The sequence below is a fragment of the Haemaphysalis longicornis genome, unplaced genomic scaffold (genome assembly GCF_048455015.1).
Source record: "Haemaphysalis longicornis isolate Haplotype H1 unplaced genomic scaffold, Haemaphysalis longicornis Haplotype H1 scaffold_18, whole genome shotgun sequence".
NCBI classification, from domain to species: domain Eukaryota; kingdom Metazoa; phylum Arthropoda; class Arachnida; order Ixodida; family Ixodidae; genus Haemaphysalis; species Haemaphysalis longicornis.
Genome location: NW_027526282.1, coordinates 5,406,823 through 5,427,670, shown reverse-complemented (window position 1 = coordinate 5,427,670; position 20,848 = coordinate 5,406,823). Strand labels below are relative to the sequence as shown.

The window sequence follows — 20,848 nt, the reverse complement described above, 5'->3', positions numbered from 1 at the left end:
AGCCACGCTACCGCACGCTAAACAAAAAGCCAAACGTCTCCCGCACCATACGCAACGCACACCTCCCGCTATCTCGACGGTCGGAGTTTAGCTGTTCTGTAGCTCGATTATAACTTACAAAAGACGTTCTAAATTTTCTAGCCACGAGTGTAGTTCCACTGTTGCCTTCTCGGTCTCCCCAATACTCCGAATCGCTGTCTGACTGCTGTTCGCAGCCCGCTCGTTCCTTTCGTCCCTCACGGCCGCTTCGAAGGCTGTGTGAAAGGTCTCTGGGTGGCGCGATAAAGTAAATGTTGGCACAGGGTCGCGTAACCCTTTAAAAAACGTGGGTGTAGCTGCTGGTTCAATAGCCTATTGCGAGCTTTTCTCCTAGAGGAGCACTCCGAACCCTCATGGTTAGCCACGATAACGTTGTCCAGTGTGTGGAGCCGGTTCAGCAGTGATAGCCCGTCCCCCAACGCACCTTGCCTGGCAGACAAAAATTTTCGAAACTACGCATTCAGGCTCTGTGTGGAATTTCTCGGTCGTCAGTGCTTGAAAGTCAGAGAATTTTGTTGCGGCAGCGAATGCTTCGTCGTGCCAGTAAAAGTCGTACGCTGCTCCAACCATCCTGCAGCGCGCAACCAACACACGTTGTACGTCCGTCCAATCACCTAAGACGCCTACCTGTACCAACACATGCAGAAAATCCTGTACGCCGTCCCCTTTGCCATGTCCTGTGAAAGAAGGGCCATTCCCCCCAGCGCCGTGACTCTTGCCCCTAACACGCTCGTTTGGGCGTCGGTTGCCGTGATGCCTGGTTTCCCCTCTGGCGTGAGGGTGAAATCTCCCGCACTGCACTTCGTGATTTCAATTAAGTGGATCCCACCGCTGCCACCACTGTGACGCCGCCGATGAGGGGATAACTTCATGCTACCAACTAGGTGGGTCCACACGCACTTGGGAGGAAAAAAGGCAACACAGGTTTGGCTGTAGAAACACTTTAATTAGCAATGAAGTTGGGCTGGTGCCGACGCGCTCTCCTTGGGGGATGATGTGGCTCGTAGGAGCTGGTCAGGAAGGCGGCTGGCGGTGGACCTCGGAGACGGGGCCTCTCGCTCTGTCCTGGGTGCATGGAGTGCGCTTGCTCTGTTGGCCCGGAAGGTCGCGATTCTCGTTCCGGGGCACGGTGATGCCCACTCACACTGCAGGGCCACGGAGGCGAACTCAAAGTGCCGCTGTGGCCTCGCTGGTCTGCGTAGGTGGGTACGATGACAATTGTCGTCTCGTTTTCGGCCGGGATCCGGGGGAGCTTTGGGATGTTTGCTACGGCGTTTCCAACGACGTCGTGTGGCGAGAAAGGGATCGAGGGGTGTGCGGGAAGAGCTGGCGGCTGGCCGGTCGTAGCGCGCTCCGGGCGCATAGACGACGCTAGCTCGTATGAACGTATGCTCGTATGCGACGCTGTCTCGACGCTCGCTCCCTGGCTCCTCCACCGGGCGCGAAGAAAGCAGCATGGGGATGTTTCCCAAGGCAGTCATTGCTCGAGCGCGGGGTCGGCCGCGCGTCGACGCTTCCATGTTTCGGTGTAGGCCATCGGCTGCCCGAATCAATGTCCGAACGTCACAACTACATATTGCCACGAACCATGTATTGTTTATTTTTTATTTGTTTTTACTGCCGGGCCAAGCCCGGCTGTGTTATCTGCGTTCCAAGCTAAGCGCGGCTTCCATTCTGCATTTTTATGCGGCACGGGCTTATCACATTCAGATAAGCAGACTGTTTCGCCCTAACGTCGCTAGCCCAGAATAATCTTCTGTGATCTACAATGTTCTAGATGTGAATCGATGGTTCCAGAAACACTTGCGCCGAAAGATAAAAGCCTGCAGAGCAGACGTCGCAGGATTCGGATCGCCGGAGCTCGCCTGCACGCGTCACTTTGTTGACTGCCGCTTCGCCGCCTCTGTATTCTTTGAGTTGTTAGGGGAGCACAAGTTCGCTCCAATAAACTTGTTTTCCTTGAAGACAACTGCGTCGTCTCTGGCTTCGTGACATCTGGTGGAGGTGCTGCGTACGCACCCTTCATGAGCTCTACAACCTCTGGAAGCCGCCAAGCCAGTCCAACAAGAGCCAGCCCCCGACTGCAAGGCCTCCCACCAGAGTTTGGACTCCTGTCAGACGTACCCAAAAGAACGACCGCTGCAACCACCACCATGGTGTGAGAAGCAACATCACCAATCGTCCTGCAGCAGCCACGGGAACCGCCATCCTTCCGAGGAGCCCCCGCAGAAGATCCAGAAGAATGGCTGGAGAAACTGGAGCGCGTCCGGATCTTCAACAGGTGGGACGGCGCAGAAACGTTCCGGCATGTTTTCTTTTACTTGGAAGATTCAGCTCGCACTTGGTTCGAGAACCACGAGAGCTCCTTGACCAACTGGGCTCGCTTCAAAAGCGAGTTCCTGAAGACCTTTACTACCGTGGTCAGAAAAGAACGCGCGGCACTATTGCTGGAAACTCGAACGCAGCACCCCAACGAAAGGGTCATGATCTTCGTCTAGGAGATAAAGCGACTTTTTCGCCGTGTGGACCCAGAAATGACTGAGGAAAAGAAACTACGGTTTCTTATGCGAGGTGTGAAGCAAGAGCTCTTCGCGTGCCTTGTTCGGAACCCCCCTAAGACCGTGTCCGAATTCGCGTCTGAGGCCGCCGCAATGGAGAAGACGCTCGAAATCCGAACAAGGCAGTACGACCGCCCAATCAATGCGCTGGTTTCGCAGACAATTGGTGCCGGCGCTATTAACTCCGACTCACTACGAGACACCATCCGTGCAGTGGTGAGGGAGGAGCTGCAGAAACTTTTCCCGACGACGACGCCACAACCTCACGTCGCTTCCCTGACTGACGTGATCCGGGAAGAAGTACTCCAGGCTTTGGGAACTTCTATGCCATCCGAAGCACCACGCGAGCCAGAGGCTATGACCTACTCCGCGGCTGTTCGTCGACCCCGCCCTGTTCCAACACGTCGTGAAGAGGCCCCGCCGTACCGCCGCCCAATGTCGCCCGCCCGACCCGCTGTAACCCGAAACTACACCCCAAGGAAGACCGAGGTGTGGAGAACGCCCGATAATCGCCCGCTGTGTTACCACTGCGGAGAGGCCGACCACATCTACCGTCGCTGCCCATACAAGAGATTCGGACTTCGTGGTTTCTCCGTCGACGCACCACGCCCCCGACCCGGCCAGCGCCCATCTGAGATTGAAGAATACCTTTCCAACACCAGCCGTGGACCAGCCCGTTTCAAACGTTAGCCGTCGCCCTACCCGTACCAGTCGCCGGACCGCCGTAGCAGTGCTGACTTCGCACGTGGAAGGTCCCCCAGCCGACGCGGGGGAAACTAAAGGCAGCAACTTCTGGAGGTGAAGTTGCACAACGGCGGAAAAACGAAAACCCTCCAACGACGCAACGATTCGCCGAAGACTGTGCCTCGCGACATGCCCTCATCCCGACTACCCAACCTAACCCTGACGTCACTCCCGAACACGGCCACAAGGCGCGACGCGTACCCGACATATCCGAGCCTGCCCCTGAGAAGACAACGACGACGACGCGCAGTACCCGACCGTCAACACGCAAAAGCCGAGATGCGACGCCCCGACGCACCCGGAACTCGAGGAAGGCGGCGTCCGACGTAGAATTGGCCATCGACGGCTTTGATGTAGTTGCCCTTGTAGACACGGGAGCCGACTACTCAGTAATGAGCGGACCATTGGCGTCTAAGCTGAAGAAAGTTATGACCAGATGGGACGGTCCGCACATACGCACAGCAGGAGGCCACCTCGTGACGCCGAGTGGAACGTGCACATCCTGCGTCACCATAGACGGCACGACGTACCCTGCCGCGTTCGTTGTCTTGCCTCACTGCTCCCGTAACGTGATTCTCGGAATGGACTTTTTGACGGACAACGGCGCAATAATCGACCTGCAGACGAAGTCTATAACTTTTTCCTCCATGACGCCGCAACCGAACCCCGAACACCCTGCAGCTGTAAGGATCGCCAATGATCATGTCACCCTGCCACCCCGCGCAAGCTTGATGATCACCGTCTACTGTGAAGGTGCTGCTCCTGACGTCGACGCTATCGTGGAGAGTGACCAAAGGTTGCTTCTTGGCCTCTGTGTGTCTGTCGCAAGAGGCATGGTGGGGTTTAAGCAACGCCGGTCCCATGCTTTGGTCACCAATTTCACTGAGGAGTACCAGCATTTAAACAAGGGCGCTGCAATTGCGTTCCTCGAGGAAACGCAACAGGAAAGTGACGTGATCGGTGTTGCCGACTTTGAACGCGCACCCGAAGATACCTTCAAGCTCCAGCATCCTTTCGACGTGAATCCGGCGGTACCGCAAGAAGAAAGGAACCAGTTATTGGCTTTGCTTCATCGCTACAGCGAGTGTTTTTCGTTGAACTCAAAGTTACGTCAAACACCTCTGGCGAAGCACCGGATAATAACCGAATATGGAGCCCGACCTACCCGACAGCCATCGTACCGCGTGTCTTTACACGAGCGCGAAGCCATCCGGACTCAAGTAGACGACATGCTCAGCGACGACATAATACAGTCATCTAAATGTCCGTGGGCTGCGCCGGTCGTACTTGTGAAGAAAAAAGACGGCACTTTAAGATTCTGCGTTGACTACCGGAGACTGAACAAAATCACCAAAAAGGACGTGTACCCACTGCCACGAATCGACGACGCCCTCGACCACCTCTGCCACGCGAAGTACTTCTCATCGATGGATCTGAAGACCGGCTACTGGCAAATTGAAGTGGATGAGAGAGACCGAGAGAAGACTGCATTTATTACCCCGGACGGTCTATACGAGTTCAAGGTGATGCCGCTTGGGCTGTGCACGGCACCAGCCACGTTTCAAAGGGTCATGGACACTGTGCTGGCTGGCCTGAAGTGGCACACCTGCCTCGTATACTTTGACGACGTTGTGGTAATCGCCCGGACTTTCGATGAACACCTTGCAAGGTTGGAGTCTGTACTCGAGGCTATTTGCTCGTCGGGGTTAACGCTGAAGCCCGAAATGTGCCGCTTCGCTTACGGGGAACTCAAGTTTTTGGGACACGTCGTCAACGCCGCGGGAGTCCTGCCTGACCCGGCGAAAACATCAGCCATAGCGAACTTCCCAAGACCGAAAGACAAGAAGGGCGTGCGAAGATTTCTCGGGCTATGCGCATACTACCGGCGCTTCGTCGCAAGCTTCGCACGCATTGCGGAGCCACTCACGCGCCTGACAAAAGATAGCACCCCTTTCGCCTGGGAAAACGCCCAAGAAAAAGCATTCTGCGAGCTTCAACAGCGCCTGCAAAGCCCGCCTCTGCTCGCGCATTTCGACGAAAATGCCGAAACGGAAATGCATACGGACGCCAGTGATATAGGCTTGGGTGCCGTCCTCGTGCAAAAGCAAAGCGGCTGCGAGAAAGTAATCGCCTATGCCAGCCGTGGTCTGTACAAGGAAGAAAGAAACTACTCTGCCTACGAAAAAGAGTGCCTGGCTATCATATGGGCCATTTCAAAATTTCGCCCATATGTGTATGGCAGACCGTTCAAGGTTGTGACAGACCACCATGCGCTGTGTTGGCTCGCCAATTTGAAGGACTCCTCTGGGCGTCTTGGGCGGTGGAGCTTGCGCCTGCAAGAGTTCGACGTTACAATAGTCTACAAATCCGGCAGGAAACACTCCGACGCCGACTGCCTGTCCCGCGCCCCCGTCGACCCACCACCACGAGACACCGATGAAGACAGCGCGTTCTTCGGAGTCGTGACAGAGAGCGACCTAGCCGCCAAGCAGCGTGCCGACCCCGACCTGCGCGTCATGATCGACTACCTCGAAGGACGCAACGCCGCCGCGCCTAGGGCGTTCAAGAGGAACTTACCAGCCTTCACCCTCAATAACTCCGTCCTCGTGAAGAAGAATTTGAGCCCCGGAACGAGAACGAATTATCTACTTGTCATCCCCGCAGACCTTCATGACGAAATTTTGGAAGCGTGCCACGACGACCCATCTTCCGGACATCTCGGAACAGCTCGCACTATTGCAAAAATCAAGGCGAAGTACTTCTGGCCCAGACTTACATCCGACGTCACCCACTACGTTCGCAGTTGCCGTGACTGCCAGCGACGAAAAACGCCGACGACAAGACCCGCCGGATTACTGCAACCAATCGCCGTCCCGTCGAGGCCATTTCAACTGATCGGAATGGACCTTCTAGGTCCGTTCCCCTACGTCACGATCAGAGAACAAGTGGATTGTCACAGCGACAGACTACATGACGCGCTACGCAGAGACTACCGCTCTTCTGAGGTGGACTGCACAAGAAGTCGCGAAGTTCTTCATGAACCAAGTTGTGCTGCGACATGGAGCCCCGGAAGTCCTAATCACGGACCGCGGAACGGCCTTCACTGCGGAGCTTATGCAAGGAATCTTACGCTACAGCAACACGGACCACCGCAGAACGACGGCGTACCACCCCCAAACGAATGGACTAACGGAACGTCTGAACAAGACGATCGCAGATATGCCGTCAATGTAACGTCGCCGCTGAACATAAGACTTGGGACGTAGTGCTCCCGTATGTCACGTTTGCCTACAACACGGCTACACAGGAAACTACGCAAATGACGCCGTTCGAGCTTGTCTACGGAAGACTGCCGACTACGATGCTTGACGCCATCCTTCCGCATGTAGAAGACGACGACCTCAACCCGGACGTCTAAGGATACCTTCAGCGCGCGGAGGAGGCCCGCCAGGTCGCTCGAGTTCGTACAACGGACCAGCAGCTGGTGGATGCTGAGTGCTACTACCTCCGACGCCGAGACGTCGAGTACCACCCAGGGGACCGTGTTTGGGTTTGGACTCCCATCCGACAACGCGGACTCAGTGAGAAGCTTCTGCGACGGTATTTCGGACCCTATCTACGACGTGTCGGCCAACTGACCTACGAGGTGACCCCCGATGGCGATTCCGGAACATCACGACGACGCACGCTGCCTGAAGTCGTCCACGTGGTTCGCTTGAAACCTTACTATGCAAGATGACAGACTTTTGTTTGTTTTTTTGGACTGTCTTTTATTTTAGCATCGGGTCAATGCACTCTTAGAGGGGGGGTAATGCCACGAACGATGTATTGTTTATTTATTGTTTGTTTTTACTGCCGGGCCAAGCCCGGCTGTGTTATCTGGGTTCCAAGCTAAGCGCGGCTTCCATTCTATATTTTTATGCCGCACGGGCTTATCACATTCAGATAAGCAGACTGTTTCGCCCTAACGTGGCTAGCCCAGAATAATCTTCTGTGATCTACAATGTTCTGGATGTGAATCGACGGTTCCAGAAACACTTGCGCCGAAAGACAAAAGCCTGCAGAGCAGACGTCGCAGGATTCGAATCGCCGGAGCTCGCCTGCACGCGCCACTTTGTGGACTGCCGCTTCGCCGCCTCTGTATTCTTTGAGTTGTTAGGGGAGCACAATTTCGCTTCAATAAACTTGTTTTCCTTGAAGACAACTGCGTCGTCTCTGTCTTCATGACAATATGATCAATGCATATCAGCATTCACGAACCATATAAGATATCCTGAGATGTAAAATATGAAATTGCTTCTCCTCATATAACAGGATTTAGTTCTTTGGCCGCTTTTCAAATGGAAGCAAAAAGCAGAACAAGAACCCTGAGTAGTATGGGAAGCAGCCATGGGGTCGACTCAAGTTCCCTTTAGATTTGAGTTCGATCATGGCGTTGCGGCAGGAAAATGAGGAGAGCGGAGAGCGCGCGCGCGTCATTGATACCGGGGAGCTACAGTGGCGCCCCCAGCAGAGTACGCAGCGGCTACCGTAGGGCCTCTAACCCTAAGCTGCTTGGAATTATCGCACGCGGAACCGCAGGTGTTGCCATTCCTTGAGCAATCCCGGAGCGGAGAGGAGCTTCGGTGAGGAGAGGAGGAATGCCGGAGAGGAGAGGAGATGCGACAAAGAGAGGAGAGGAGGTGGAGGAGGATGCGCATGCGCAGTGTGGGTGTGGACGCCGAACAACGGCCGCACGACGGCGGACGCACAACGGCGGAACGAACAGGCGCGACCATAAGCTGCTCCTCATCTAAAACGCCCGTGTGTACGAGATTTCCGCATACGTTAAAGATCCCCGGGTGGTCAAAATTAATCCGGAGCCCTCCACTATAGCGCGCCTCATCGCCTTCCTTGCTTCGGCGCGTTAAGCGCCACAATAAATAAATTTAGTCATTTGGACCATCTTGACAAGTAGCGTTAATTACCATGTCAGTTTTTAACAAAATTATTAGTTAGTGTTGTGCTTGTCCATAGATATCGGAAGAGCGTTTAAGGATACTCCAGTGTTTTCATTTGGTGGCCCAAAATAAAATTCACTGTGTGGGTTCCAGAGTAAGGCTTTCGCTTTAGCCTCTATAAAACAAACAATCGCAAACACGTATACTATTAACAAACACCCTCCCGCCTGCAAACTTTCCGACACCTTTACCTAAAATATTATTGCAATGTCATAAACACTTGAACATTCACTGCCTCTGATGGTAGTTCAAGCCAAGATGTGCGCATGTACGGCAAGGCTTCCATTAAAACACTGTAACCTATTCAAATGTTCGCGCTGGCGCGCGGCAGTTCGGTATACTGGATAAAAAAACCATTTGGTGTGTGCTCGGATGCTCACTATTGTTTCCTTGCTACGGAATGTTTTAGGGATAAGAAGTTTATGATAGCTTTGAGTTTTGTTTAGTCCAAGCTGATTGCTGAATTTGCAGCCTCGGCGCCCTCATGTTATGAACGACTTGGCCGCTGCATGCACAAATCAAATAGTGCTGTTTATTTTAGTAATGCTCTTGGTGTCCCCAAATAGTTTCTTAAGTGCACTGTACTGTTTCTGTTTGGCTAAGTCCTGGTATCATTCCGTGTTGTGCTTTTTGTAATCAATTCCTCCTCCATTGCTTGTCGACAAAGTCTTACACCTGCTGGTGGGAAAACACCTGCTTTTGCCTTTATCCTGAATACCACTTCGATGTATCAATGGCTAGTTGCTTGGCAAAGAAATTGTATACTTCACGATGATCTCCACTTAAAGTTAAATGAAATACAAAAAAATGTAACGGTTTCTTTTATTGACTTCTCGAATTTGCCCTTCCTTTTTAAATTCCAGGTGCATACGGAGTTCGGCGTCGATGTAAGTAATTTTGTTTTCTCCAGAGCCCTAGTTCATTTCCATGTGCCCGCATGTGTTCGAAGAAGTCATATTTAAAAAAAAACAATATCAAGCGACGTTTTATCCTGGTATAGTTTCAGTATGTATGTTTTTTGCAATTGATGACGTTGTGCATAGCCACTTATTAGTCATTCTTTTCCTCTGAGACATCCTAACGACGATGCAAAGTTTTTGAAAGGTATATGAAATCCTAGTCATATACGGTTCGCGTAAAAAGTGACGGGAGGGGTTCAAGGCACGACGCTGTACCCGACTGACTTGATTTGCACGATTATACACCCGTTTATGAAGGCAAATCGCTATTTCAAACCAACTAACTTCAGTTGTTCTATATAACATTTTCGTGGCACGTTACTACTTATAAAAAATCGCTGTTTCTGGGAGTACATGAGTTCCTCACTCGTCAAGATTGCCTTAAGCGTGAAGTTGCTTTCAAGTACATTTAGAGTGCCCCAATAGACTACAACTCCTCGTCCTGAACTAAATACATATTAATCCTAATTATTACGTTGCCTACGGTGTTTGAAATAGAGAACAAGAGCTGTTACCTGACAAAAATGCAGCGTGTGTAATTATTTTCTTGAAAAACGCAAGGCTGATCTCTGTGAAAGACTATTCTGTAGGCTACGGAAAACAACTTAAAGCCGTTCTACTCATTGTGAAAGCTCTCGGAAGTGGAAAGCAGTGATTTGCCATAATGGGCTTCAGCTTCCTTATCCGCTCAATGCTGCCAAACAATGCATTTCAAATTTCTCGCCTTTGCACGGCTCGCGCGCCTCCTGCCTTAAACTGCTCCAGCGGGTGTTCTGTTCTTTCTGCGCTTACTTTAATTTCGTATGCTGGAGCTGTTTTGCGTCATTTCGAACGTTTAATTTTTTTCTTGCACGCCTGCAGCCTTTGTTCGGAATTTAGAACGCGCCATCTTTTTCTTGCGTGGCTGGAGCCTTTCTGCGGCATTTCAAACGTGCCATTTTTTTCTTGCGCATCTGAAGCCCCACCAGGTTACGCATAACGTACAAACCATGACGTTCGTCAGCATGGACGTGAAAGGAACCGGGCAAATGTGTCTCGCTGCGGAAACTCTTCATGTCGGACGGGAAAACCACCCCCACGAACCTCCACCGGGAGCCCTTCGAGACGCACACACAAAACACTGCCTCTTGGGCGCTACAAACGTTTATTCAGAAAACAAAAGAGGGAAGGACAGAAAATGAGTTAGGAGCGGAGGGTGTCCATGCTATTGAGGTAGGCCGCGCAGGGTCCCCGTAGCCTTCGGCCGAGAGAACAAATCTTCCTGGTCCTCGAGCTGGCAACTGCGCAACGCGTTCGTCTATCGCTCTAGGGAAGGGGGATCGGGTGGTTGGGGGTTCAGTGGGCACATCCGTAAAGGGTACGGGGTCGTGTTAGGAGTGTCGCAGCGTGAGCAGGTGCCTGCATGGCAGGTGGGGGAGATGCGGTGGAGGGCGACGTGGTCCTGGTATGTGTGAGTTTGAAGTCTTCTCCAGATGCGGGCGTCGGAAACGGAGAGCGAAGGGTGAGGATGAGGATAGGTGCGTCGGGCGCCCTGTGCGGTTAACGTCCATTTATTTGCGGAAGCAATATGTGGAAACTAGGGCAAACGCAAGTTCTTTGAAGATGTACGCGCGAAATGCTACTATATAGCAGAACTAGCCACAGTATTCGAGCGTAGGAGTAAAGAAAGGTTAACGCATATATAACATAACGGGGAATCATATAAATACAGAAAAGAATATAGAACTTCATACAAAATTAGTGGAATATGGGCATGAATGAGCCTTTGTAGTTTTTGGTGTCAGGCTTGTTTATTAAGGTGTAAAGTTAGATCTAAGCGGATAAACAATTTGGTTTATTTAAAGTTGCGATGGGTAGATTGTTGTTCACTGTGGTAAGGATTCCCTACACATAACGTAAGTCTGCTTGTGTTCTAAAATTATGTATACTTCAAAAATAAATAATTTTCACACGGACGCAGAGCAGTTTGCTTAAAGTTGTCATGCTTAACCTACGTAAAAATATTCCTTACAATAAAAAACACACCAAAAAATGCTATATACTTCTCCACGAAGTGAATGATGATGAGAGGGGCGAAGCTAAAATGTTTATCGGTAAAACCGTGAAACATTCGCCCACACTTCATATAAAGACTCGACAAGTTGTTTTCAGTCTTCTGGACGGCGCGCACCATTTGAATGAGTGAAGGACATACGGCGCGTTCGTAGCCAGGCTCGCGTCACGGTTTACAGCGCAGTGGGAAGAGCGCCACGTACCTCCCGTCGCGGCCAGAGAGTCGTGGAATCGAAACCGGGCGCGGCCGCGTAAAGACCACCACTCCTCGCTAACAAAGCTTGAGACTTCCCACCGCTCTTTTTACAAGCCCGTCAACGACATCGATGTTTGTGGTGACCATGCACGGCTTGTTTAAGACGATGAGAATTTAGGAGTTGGCAAAGTCGGTGCGTGACATTTTAGCCATCTTTGCCGTCGCCTTCTGCAGAACGTCTTGTGTCGTGTACCCCAGTACGTGTCTTGAGCTCGCAGACGACGAACGGCAACCTCTTCTTCTTCACCTCCTCCTTCTTGGGTAGCAAGGAATGCGTTGAACGTTTTGACCTCTTCGTCCGATCTTTGGTTGGCCAATCCCTAAGGGCATCCTGCCACAATCATCATCAGCGGTATGTACACGGCACTACGTGGGACGGGACAGGGCCCGAGCAAGAGGAGCTTTGCCCCTAAAAATTGTTTGCCGGCAAGAATAATGTAAGGTCCACGGGTACCGCTATGTCCTGCTCGCCAATATGTACTTCATTTAAAATGCTGTGGCATGTTCATTTGATTATGTGATTTAGGATCGTTAGTCGCTGTTGAGTGGTATGGCTACGAATCGTCAATCGTACGTTAACGTTCGCAAACACAATTATCTCTGCACGAGTTATTTCTCAGCTGTGTTATGTAATTTGTAGTAAATAAAGGTTACTACACATTGCCGTCAAGAAACTTCCCTATGTCTTGAATGAATCTGTGTGAAAATGTCAAACGGTGAGTCTGGGTACTTAAAAGTAATTTACAGTGCGATAGGCTTACAATACCCATGGTGGGAGACACTGTCATTAAATGATAGTACTGATAGTTGAACTTGTTTTTGTTGGCGGTGAAAGCGCCGTAAACCGGTTACAGCCGTAATAAAATACGATTTATTAGGGACCAATACAGCAGAGAATATAAATATGTGTTTGCAGAAGTTTTGTGCATTTTTTACGGGTTTTCTGGTAGCTCAAAGAGCTTTTCTCTGCATATATGTGTGCTTTCAGAAGTCACAGCATATTAAAAAGAAGAATAACGCAAATGTTCTACAGAAGGGTCCGTAAAACTGCTTTCTGCACAATGTAAAAATTCATTTCCCAAAATCTTTCGGAGCGCAATATCTGCTGTCACGGATCCTGCACCATTGCTGAATTAATTTTGAAGTACAACATAAGGACTCCTGAAAACAATGTCACAATGTTTGTGAAGTAATATTTGATGATCAATGGTAAAAAAATTGTGTTTTGTACACGTACAAAGCACGAAAGATCAATATTATAATGATACGTTTCTTAGCCTATGAAGCCAATAACATATTATAATATTGTTGTTGTGCTTATTCTGTAATAAAGATAGAACTGGGCAGGAGTTATCAGGGCATATTATGCGGACAAAAATTATGTTTCAATGAAAGATTATTTCGGTGAAACATGTCATAAAGAAAGGTATTGCGATTGATCGGTAACTGCTGTAATTATTCTTAGTTCCTTTCATGTCCAGGTGTCTAATCATTCGACGGGATTTCACCAGCTACAAACATTCCTACTAATTAAGGGAATTAGATTTTAGCATCTAAAAAACTTGACATAAATTTTATTACATTTTTATCAATGGCTCACTCTCTTTTGAATAGTCCTAATTAGATCTCATAACTCACTTTTTTATGGGGTATAAGCAGAATTAACATACACAGAAATAAAAATATTAGGTATATGTGGCCTCAATAGAATCTGAATTTCATTTATATCTTCGCAGATTCGGCAACGGCAGTTTTCTACTTATGTGTAAACACGTTAGAAAATTTTTCACAGGCCTGTCATGTGAGCTCTTCTTAAAACATGGTAACTGTACTTTACGTTTTTTGACGTCATGCCGACCAACTGAAACTGATCCGGTCCATACCTTTTATTGGGAATATATTATTTGCGGCTATTTTGTTCTTCAGCAGTGTATAATCCTTATTTTAAATAGGGTAATATCTCGATCGCTTCGACACTTTAAAGCAGCGGTTCCGGCTCAGAGCTCGACCAATAAAGGCTGCACCGATTCACGCAAGTTGGTGTGGCAGCGACTCCATCGCCGCATTTTGCTGCTAGATCGGCAATTTCAGAGCAAATCGGACTTTCTGGTGTGCCATGCGACCACGCACAATGGCCGGTCTTTCCTCTCACCACGTCTGAAGATTATTCTGTGACTGCACCGACTAATCGGTGGCTCTGTCTAAGCATAAAAACATACTCCTAGCCCGACAAAGACATTTGGGTGCAAGGAGTGCGCAGAAAGCTCGACTACTAAAAACTACGGATTCGTGCTGGTTGGTTTGGTAGCGGTACCACCAATAGAGTTTCATAATATTATATACTAAAGGGAAAGCTGTCGATGCAGTCGCGTTCTGATGTGGGCGACGCCACAGCGGCGAGCGACGTTCCTTGCCTACTTCATTTGCTATAGACACAGCTTCTTTTTGCGTTTGATGCCAAAAGGAACGAGTGTAACAGTTTTTTCTTGTTCATCCTGCTAAAGGTTTCAAACAATTCATGACAAATAAATCTTGTTGGAACTTTATTTTTACAATAACTCACCACACTTAAAGACTCTTTTACAGTACAATTATTCCTTGTTTGAACCCCCAGGAAACTCTCCAGCCTGTTCATGAGCCATGACAAGGACTAGAGGAACGTGCTTCAGTACATGACTCCCCTAGGCAGTGACTCGGCTCCTCTAGGCAGCGCGGCTCCCCTAGGCGGTGACGCCAGATTTTCCTCTGGTATATACTAGTATAAAACTGTATGCAGCACTCGCGTAAGTTACAGCTATCTCAGCGATTTTTGAGGTAACTGAAACTTGCGGGCCTGTCGCACGCCCGCGTACACTGGCCTCTCTCTCAGCAACCTACGAGGTAAACGCCCTCATCTTTCAATGTTGTACTCTTCTTAATCGATTTTTTTTAATGCTTGGCCAAAAAGCCGTAAAAGCTCTCCGCAGATCTCGCCTGCTGTTGCCCTGACCCTATGTGCCACTTTGATTCCCATGTTGCTATGAGCTTAAGCTTCAGGTTTTCTGGCATAAAACTCAGGAGTGCACCCATGTCTCCACCTTTTCAAAGCAAAGCTTTACAAGTTTCGTCCGGCGATATCGGGGAAGATGCGCAAGGTGACCTTTTTACCGGAGACACATTCCTCGAAGCGCATCGCTTCATTTGACGGGCCCGCTGTCGGCGCACCGCACAAGGCCTCGTTTTTCGTTGTTCTGCGCCTCGGCCGTTGCCGATGCGGCCGGGGCAGCCGACCCCTCCCGCAGCCTCCCATGTATGCGGCGCTGGGTCGTCTATGGCAACGTGACTCGTCTCGCGCCCAGCGGCGGAGCGTTCGCCTTGAATGAACGCCGCGTTTACCCCTGAAAACGCCGCGTTCGGCCGGCCTTCTTGTGTGAGCGTTGCACGGAACCGAACGGCTTTGCGACGAGGTCGGCAATACAGAAAAATTAAAGGTTAACCAAGCGAAACCACGACTCCACCAGACTGAGCCAAGCTTTTGGTTTGCATATCCAAGGTTACCTGAGCTACGCCGCAACCATTTTTAAATACAATAGAAGGAATTTACAAGTTTCGGTTCCTCAAGTAATTCTCTAATGTGTTTGTGCACTTTCGATTACAGGTTACAGACACACAGGAGGTAGACTTGCATGTAAGTTATTTCCTTTTCTTTAAATCTCACATTCCTTCATTCCTTTCAATCTCTCATTCCTTTATTCCTTCATCTCTCATTTCTTCATTTGTAAATCTATTATTCTTTCATTCCTTCAGTTTATGTCCTTGAAAAAATAACATATTTAGGACAAAAGAAGTGAATCGACATTTCCATACTGTGCGCAGTTTTAGTAGGATTTTGTATTTCAATATTGATGTCTATGTGCATATCTACTTGTGCATCGCTCTTCTTTTGTATTTCAATATTGATGTCTATGTGCATATCTACTTGTGCATCGCTCTTCTTCTACTAGACATCTAAACGACAAAACAAAAGATAAATTTTGACTTTTTGACAATACTTCAAGCAACAAACGACGAGCGTGTGAAGTGGGGCTTGTTGGTGATGCATCCGGGTAAACGAAGCACAAAAGTAGACACATGATGACCCAAGTGCTTCGTTTACAAGTTAAGCAATAGAGGCTTGCTCGAAGCTGCACAGGTGGCGGTGGCGCGAGAGTTGCTGTATGCCTGATTGATTTGATTGATTGTGGGGTTTAACGCGCCGACGCAACGCAGGCGATGAGGCGCGCCGTAGTTGAGGGCTCCGGATTAATTTTGACCACCTGGGGATCTTTAACGTGCGCCGAAATCTCGTACACACGGGCGTTTTTGCTTTTCGCCTCCATCAGAAAAGCGGCCGCCGCGGCCGGAAATCGAACCCGCGACCTCGTGCTCAGCAGCGCAACGCCTTAGCCACTGAGCCACCGCGGCGGGTTGCTGTATGCCTGGCGTCTCAACCACGCAACATATACAATTTACAGTACCCGCTCGGTGTCATGATGTTAAAATTGCTGGCTGTTGTTTCGTTAGGTAGAATAACGTTCCAATGGCCCTAGACCTGAGGTACACAGACAGCGGGTCAAGAGCGTTTGGTTGAGTTACTAGTACGCCCGTTGATGAGAGGGCAGTGCACAATAGTTGACGTGTGTGTCGTGCGGCAGAGACTAAAGGGACCGTTTATAATTACTATAAAAATCCAGAACCCTAGACGGCAAACAAATGTCTTGGGCTTCTATAGGAAAAATATCGCCTGAAATAAATCTAGGGAGAGTGCTGTTGTTGTCTCATAACGGGTCGGAGTGAGTTGGGCGACAGCAGCGCACCTCGTGTGCCAGTTCGGGAATGATCAATGAAATATGATGGGGGAAAAGCGGGCTGTCTTGCCGAATGACTACTATCTCGCAGTCGAAAAATGTACCCTCTGAAATGTCCCCGTAAGGCAGACCAGCTCAAGTGCCCCTTGGTCTACCATTCCAGAATTCGGCTCTACCTTGTACACTCGGATACACTCCCTGTGTGTTGCTTCCCGTATTCTCCAGCTGACTTGAGCAAAGGTTGATCCGCTGAAGAGGGAAAGGTGACGGGGAATGTTACGGCCTACGTTAGGCATAACCCCCCGCTTTGAGGTATGGGCTGTTATCCGATCCCGCACATCTGCGTAAAATGAATAGGGCCTTGCTTGGCACGTCGCAGGGATCCACTTGACAAATTTCTAACCTTAAGAATACACATTCAACATTAAGCCAGACGACCCGATTTGAATTTTAACGTTGGCAATCAGAGCAATTTGGTAATTTACCGATTCTGTGTCAAACAGCGACTTTTGGTTTACGTCGTATGATCTCAAAACGAAACCTTCGGAATAAGATGCGCCGTTTGCGTGACCGCAGGTACCTTTACTGGTAACCAGGTCCGGTAATTATGGTTCAATTTACAGTCAGTAAGAAGGGAGAGAAAGGCGCCAGCCTTTTAGGTGTGTTCCCACTGGCCAGGCTCATATCATACACCCATAAGACGGACACATACCAAGAGCCATTACAATGCGATTGTTATGGTATTCGTGACTCCATACGTTAGATTTGGGCACCCATAGTCACAAACTGACTACGTAACACGACGGGCTTTATGTATAGCTACCTGCACATTCTGGGCGATCCCTTTGCCGAATTTATTATTGCGTGTTGTGTTTTTTTAGCTCTTTCCGACGCCACTGCAGAGGCCTGCGCTGCATTTAATCCCTATCTCTGCTCTCTATACACGTTTGCTAGGCCAACAATGGTGGTTATGTTGTTTTTTTTTTCGGTTACGTTCAGTGTTTCAGAGTTATATATTTATTTATTTCAGGATACTGTCAATACCGTTGAAGGTATATTACAGCAGTGCACTCACATTGCAAAAACAAACAATATATAAACTAAGAAAACCTGTTGGAAAGAATTAGAATTAAAGCATATTTCACGGACGTGGCGAAAATTTGGCGATGGGAAAGACAAAGAATAGTCATGATTACGTGAATATAAACATTGGTTCATGCTCGTGAAGACGAGAGAATAATAAAAACAAATACGAAAAGTAAAAGCACAGACACAGAGTTAAAACTTGCGACGTATTCAAATGCAAGAAATCATTGCTTCATACAAGTCAACACAGATTCACTCGCTCGAAGTATGAATTGGTCAACTGTCGGCTGTGTCAACAGAGTGGGGTGCAGTGCATTCCAGGCGCGTATGGCTCGTGGAAAAAAGAGTGACCAAAAACATTGTTCTTGAAATACCACTCATAAAACGTGCGACAATGCTTGTTTTGTGTTCCGCACGTACACATAGCGTTAACATAACTACCCGGATTTATTTTCAATGAGTTTTGTAACATCAGATAGAAAAATCTCAAACTATGAAGCATGGCGTGGCTCGCCAAGGTGGGCAGATCCGCTCCTTGCAAAAGAGCAGTAGGAGCGTCGGTATGCCTATAACGAATATAGATAAGACGAACTACCTTCCGTTGTACTCTTTCAAGCACGCCTAAATTTTTCTTTGCGAAAGGAAACCAGACCACATTCGAAAATTCAAGGATTGGGCAGATATACGCTAAAAGTTTCGTTTAATTTGGGGACTGACGAAGGGTTCGCCTAAGAAGAAATCACTTACCGTGAGCCTTCTTTGTAATAGATTCGACATGCTCAGTCCAATTTAGGTGGGTCGGTATCAAGATGCCCAGATATTTGCAAGCAGTGACGTTGTGAAGTGGTACATTTCCCAGCGAATACGAAAAGTTTGCCTTCATTTTTTTTTCTTATTTACTGTATCTCCTGTTACTAATATCTCCTGCAGAATCAACTGCGGTTTTAAATACGAGTGTTTTAACTGCGGAGCTGTTGTTGCTGGCAGTAATGTGTGCGGTGGGCGGCGTCATTGGGAAACCCTAAGTCATAGTTACTTCCACCGTTTATCGCCGGCGTCACCTGGAGTTCCCCCAGGGTCACTTGGCGCCGTCCAGGCTTACACGTGGCACCCACAAAAATATCAAAAAAACAGTTCATGTGCGTCCGTCTCTAAAAGGGGGAGCACAAGACAGCTCGCTCTACAGACGCCAAGTTCGCGAAGCCGGTTGCCGCCGTTTCTAGTGCGAGCTGACGCCTTCCACTTTTGGAGAAATGTGAAAGCCTGCGGCCCAAACAATGCCCGCCAGTCATGCATGGAGAAGACGAAGATACAGATGTATATGATGTTGACTACTACTACCACAAGGAAAAGCAACGACGGAACATGTAAATAAACAATTTCAAACCCAATGCAATGCGTTCTGGTCGGTCGTTCAGTGCGTACATAGAAAGAAATCCTCCAGCTTCGCTATAGTTCAAGCTTTGCGAGACTTTGTTTTCCACCAGTAGTTTTCTCATTTTTCCGCACAATTCATGTTCCAGGTCGCACAAATGGTCTACCTCCAGGCGAAGGATGGACTCCAGGTGAGTTTTTTTATGAGATCGATATTTTCATGGTTTGTGCTGTGATGTTTTCGAGAAAGTCGACACGACAGCAGGCAAGCGAATCCCACGCAAGGGGCCCCTCGAGTATTCATGGTGAGAGAGTTGGCGACGCGGCGGACCCTGAGCCCCCAAACATAAGCTGTTGCCAACCGTGGCTATGTGTTTAAAGGGGAGGGTAATAAACCACGAACGGCGGCAGTCGGAGCAGTGGTCAAGATCTGGCCGATGGGCTCTGTTAACCAGGAACGGAGCGCCTTGAGCTCTCTCGGCAGCAGGGTAATACGAGCGAAGAACGTACCCTCGTCCAGTGTTTTTTCCTATGCCGTATGGTTTTCTGTAAGTTCTCCTAACCCAATGATCGCCCCTAAACGGTGGCCGAACCGGTTTTGTTTCCACTGCTTCAGACCATGACCTTTTTATATCCTGACAACTTCCCGCGCTTCTTGATAATTCAACCTCTTGAACAAGAAACGCTTATTGCCTCATAGTCAGTGTTGTTGATCTAAAGTTTCTAGAAAGCATTATCGGTGAATCCTATAAAGCTAATAATCAATAAAACGGAGATCTCTTAGTCGAAGCAAATGATCAGCAACAGGCCACAAAATTTCTCACTCAATCCCGCATGTTGGATCTGGAGATCAAGCGCACACCCCACTGAAGCCTTAAGAGTTCTCGGGGTGTGCTCTCAGAGCAAGATCTAGCAGACGAGGCCGAAGTCGACCTAGTTGAAGGCCTAAGAAATTAGGGTGTGATGGCTGTCAGGCGCATTACCACAAGAATAGACAATAAGGTAGTACCCAGTAAACACATCGTCGTGACGTATCACTGTTCCGCTGTTCCGGACCACATCAATGTCGGCTTCATCTAGTGCGACATCCGAGCGCACATCCCAGATCCGTGGCGCAGTTTGAAGTGCCAGCAGTTCGGGCATGCTACTAAGTCGTGTCGGGGCCGACTAACACGTGCGAAGTGCGCCCAACATGATCACCCGACAGATAACTGAAACACACAATAACGTCTTTGCATATACTGCAAAGGCCCACACGCGGCCTTCTCTAGGACGTGTGAATAGGTCCAACTAGAAAAGAAAATAATCAACATCAAAACCACTGACAACATCTCATTCCTAGCGGCGTGAAAAAGGTTTGCCTCTTCCTCTGTGGAGAGGTACGCCGGCGCCGCTTGCTGGAGGGCGAAGCGCCGTCTCGTTTCGACAGGGACTAACTACCGCGAGTCGGACTTGGTCCGGCCCCCAAATTGGGTCGCCTGAGGCAGCCCAGCCCGTCACCACACCACAGGACGAGCTCACAGCAGTTGCGGTAGCAACGGGCACCATGAGGAGCAATGCCGCTCCTTCCGTCTCGCATTCCTCGGAGGGACACGCAGTCGCTCCAACCTTCGCCGTATCGCCTGTGCCAACCGTGGCGCTTTCGGCAACGGCGGCGGTGGCTGCTAAAACGAAGGGCGCCCTAAAGGGTGCTAAGTACAGAGGGCGCGGTCCGCCGGACGTCGCACCGTACCTACCCGCATCGCAGCGCAAGGAACGGGCTTCGGCGTCCAAAACAGCAAAGAAGCCCAAAAAGGCTCCTCCCAGAATAACACCCCCGAAAGACAACACATGAAACCCCACCCACAAATTTCAGTCATTCCTGAGTGTGCATAATCCGAATAGAAAACACCAATCAATGGAACTGCAGAGGCCTCCTTAAAAATCTTGGTGCTGCATGCTAATCAGCCAAGTG

The 20,848-nt window shown here is 49.3% G+C and overlaps 1 protein-coding gene across 2 annotated transcripts in view; it reads left to right on the top strand.

Annotated features, from left to right (window-relative positions):
* Window positions 1-20,848, top strand: part of LOC144166590 (uncharacterized) — a 127,095-nt gene that overhangs the window by 14,198 nt on the left and 92,049 nt on the right. For both annotated transcript variants that reach the window (XM_077696096.1, XM_077696097.1), the window contains exons 2-4: window positions 9,205-9,228; window positions 15,246-15,275; window positions 19,044-19,085. In XM_077696096.1, the coding sequence (XP_077552222.1) occupies window positions 9,205-9,228; window positions 15,246-15,275; window positions 19,044-19,085 (96 nt within the window). The remainder of the gene's footprint in view (window positions 1-9,204; window positions 9,229-15,245; window positions 15,276-19,043; window positions 19,086-20,848) is intronic.